This window comes from Carlito syrichta, unplaced genomic scaffold (genome assembly GCF_000164805.1).
Source record: "Carlito syrichta isolate Samal-C Ts95f unplaced genomic scaffold, Tarsius_syrichta-2.0.1 Scaffold304643, whole genome shotgun sequence".
Lineage (NCBI taxonomy): Eukaryota > Metazoa > Chordata > Mammalia > Primates > Tarsiidae > Carlito > Carlito syrichta.
In genome coordinates this window covers 50,714-53,519 of record NW_007248739.1, presented here as the reverse complement: position 1 = coordinate 53,519, position 2,806 = coordinate 50,714, and the positions used below count along the sequence as shown (strand labels likewise).

The 2,806-nt window shown below is 55.5% G+C and overlaps 1 protein-coding gene across 2 annotated transcripts in view; it reads left to right on the top strand.

Annotated features, from left to right (window-relative positions):
• ATP8B2 (ATPase phospholipid transporting 8B2) overlaps nt 1-2,806 on the top strand; it is a 26,799-nt gene that overhangs the window by 824 nt on the left and 23,169 nt on the right. The window contains exons 1-6 of one of the 2 annotated variants that reach the window (XM_008060551.2): nt 2-159; nt 1,438-1,496; nt 1,835-1,948; nt 2,070-2,168; nt 2,461-2,522; nt 2,622-2,694. In XM_008060551.2, coding sequence (XP_008058742.1) covers nt 72-159; nt 1,438-1,496; nt 1,835-1,948; nt 2,070-2,168; nt 2,461-2,522; nt 2,622-2,694 — 495 coding nt within the window. In that variant the 5' untranslated portion in view covers nt 2-71. Of the gene's footprint in view, nt 1; nt 160-1,437; nt 1,497-1,834; nt 1,949-2,069; nt 2,169-2,460; nt 2,523-2,621; nt 2,695-2,806 lie in introns of those variants that run through there. The other variant, XM_008060552.2, reaches the window with a different exon arrangement.

The following is a 2,806-nucleotide window of genomic DNA, read 5'->3' as shown; positions in this document are numbered from 1 at the left end:
GGCCGCCCTGTCGGCGCCGCTGAGGCCAAGGACGGACACACAGTCTGCCCTCCCCCGCTCACACCGGGATCATGACGGTCCCCAAGGAGATGCCCGAGAAGTGGGCCCGGGCCGGGGCGCCTCCCTCCTGGAGCCGAAAGAAGCCCTCTTGGGGGACAGGTAACGGGAGGCAGCTCTCCTGCGCCCATTATTCCCCGCTCGAATCCCCACATCCACTTGTCCGCAGCCCCCCAACCTTCCCTGATCTTCCTTCCAGACCCGGAGATCCTGGGTCCGAAGGGTGAAGTCCCTGCCTTCCTCCTTTGCATGGTCTTTGGTGATGGATTGCGCAGAGGGCTCCGCCAAAGGGGCCCACTCTAGGGAAGTTTGTGGGAATAAAGTGGCTTGGCAGGCAGGGGACGCTGTGGCCTGGAGTGTTGTTACTGCAGTGTGCTCTGCAGGGGTCTTGGAGGGGGAACGGAAAGGGGTCTGGAATGCTGTGTTGGGCTCCTGGACAGGTTTAAGGCATTATGTTTCCTGCCTAACCCAGTTACCTAACCCTCTTATGGCATGGGGTTGTGGCAACCCCAGGAGATGACGGGCTTGGGAGCCCTTCATAGCAGCCCCTTGTTCTGCGACCCCAGCTTGGTGCCTGCAGTCCCCGACCTGCAGGAGCTCAGGATAGATGTCGCTAGATAGGTGTCACTGACTGACAATTGAGCCCTTTCAGAGAAAGCGTGCAGATGGTTCAAGAAAGCTTCCAGCCAGAGAGCAACTGTTTCAGTTACATTTCATTCCTCCCTCCTCCATCTCTGTCTCAGTCTGCATGACCCATATCTCTGACCCGTCCCCCCACTTGAAGATGAGCTTTGAAATAAGGTGATGTCATTGTGGGCCAGTCAGAAGCTGCCGCTGGTGACATGTGACGAGCTGAACCTCCTGCGGGGGGATTGCACGTGGGGTTGGGACGCTGCTGCAGAGCAGCTTCAGGGCACAGTGACCCTCCTTGCCACCTACCCCGCCCCCCTGGTTAGGGAGAGAGTCTACCATGGCTAGGCCTGCAGTGGCCCCCAGGGGGAAGGGAGCCTTGCGTCTTTACTACTGCTCTTTGATTATGACGATGGATGCTTTTAGTAATAGTCCCCAAAGGGTCTGGGGATTCCCAGGAATATTAATGGCTAAGATTCCAGGTGGGGGGCAGGGGGGAGAACTAAGTGCTCCCAGTGGAAGGCCTTGCAGGTTGGTGGTGGGGAAAAGCGGGCATCGTCCTGGCCTGTGAATATAGCCTGCAGGGCCCTGTGGTCAGGCTGGCGGTGAGAGGTGGACTAGAGGGAAGAATGTAAAGGCTCCTCCGGCATCGCACTAGCTCCTTAAAACTTCCCTAAAAAGAACTAGGGAACCCCATGCTGGTCCAGCCCTCAGTGTGCCTCTCCTGACTGCAGCATCTTTGTGTTGCAGAAGAAGAAAGGCGGGCGCGGGCTAATGCCCGGGAATACAATGAGAAATTCCAGTACGCGGTGAGTGACTCTCGGCCACCTGCGCCTGCTCCCGAGTGGGAGAGGGGAAAGGTAGAGGGACATCCTGGGCTGGGACTGAGGGCCGAAGGGGAGGAGTGCTTGGGGGCGGGGGAGGCGGCCTCCTCTGATAGCTCCATCTGCTCCTGTACTGAATTTTTCATGCCTTCTCCTGTCAGTGAAGCGGAATCCCTGGACCCCATGGGACTCCCTCTCACCGCCTCCTTCCCTCTCCCACACCTGTGTTTCCTGGCTTTGAGGACAGAGGTTTGGGGAAGGATGAAGAAGGTTCTGGGTTGGGGTTGGAGGCTGCCTCATGCTCTTCTCTCCCACTGCCTCAGAGTAACTGCATCAAGACCTCCAAATACAATATTCTCACCTTCCTACCTGTCAACCTCTTTGAGCAGTTCCAGGAAGTCGCCAACACCTACTTCCTGTTCCTTCTCATTCTGCAGGTGAGTGACCCTAGTAGATTCTTTGCAACTCACAAAGCTGAATAAAGCCAAGCATGCGGACGGTCTGGGGGCAAGAAAGCACGTGTGGCCCTCAGAGGCAGCTTCTCTCTTCTCTTTTCAGTTGATCCCACAGATCTCATCCCTGTCCTGGTTCACCACCATTGTGCCTTTGGTTCTTGTCCTCACCATCACAGCCGTCAAAGATGCCACTGATGACTATGTGAGTTGTTCTCCTTCTACCTCTTCCCAGTCACCTGCCCCCACTCCCACCTCCACCTCCTACTCACGGCCACCTCCACCCAGCATGACCCATTGGTGACCTTGATATCCCTCACCTGGTCCAGCTAGATCCGTGATATCTCTGCTGAGGCTAGGGAGGAGTGGTCCGTGGGAGAGCTGGCCTGTGAACAGTTGTGTGTGAGGCAGCGTGATGCAGTGTACTCTGAGCTCCTTGGTCATCTTGTTCCCTTGGGCGGGAGAGGATGTCTCACTTTTCTGTTTCTTCTTTTCAGTTCCGCCACAAGAGTGATAACCAGGTGAATAACCGTCAGTCTCAGGTGCTGATCAATGGAATGTGAGTGCCGTTGGAGTTGAGGGTTCTGGGGAGGAAGTGGAGTCCCCGGGAACCTCTGTAACCACTGACAGGCTGTCCACTGTCTGCTCATTACCTCAGACTCCAGCAAGAGCAGTGGATGAATGTTTGTGTTGGTGACATCATCAAGCTAGAAAATAACCAGTTTGTAGCGGTAAGAGACAATGCACCCCCTGAACCTGCAGGGCTCTTCCTCTTCTTTGGCAGAAAGGGATGTGTCTTTCCTGATTTACTGTTCCTCCTTTTTTTTTTTTTTTTTTTTTTTT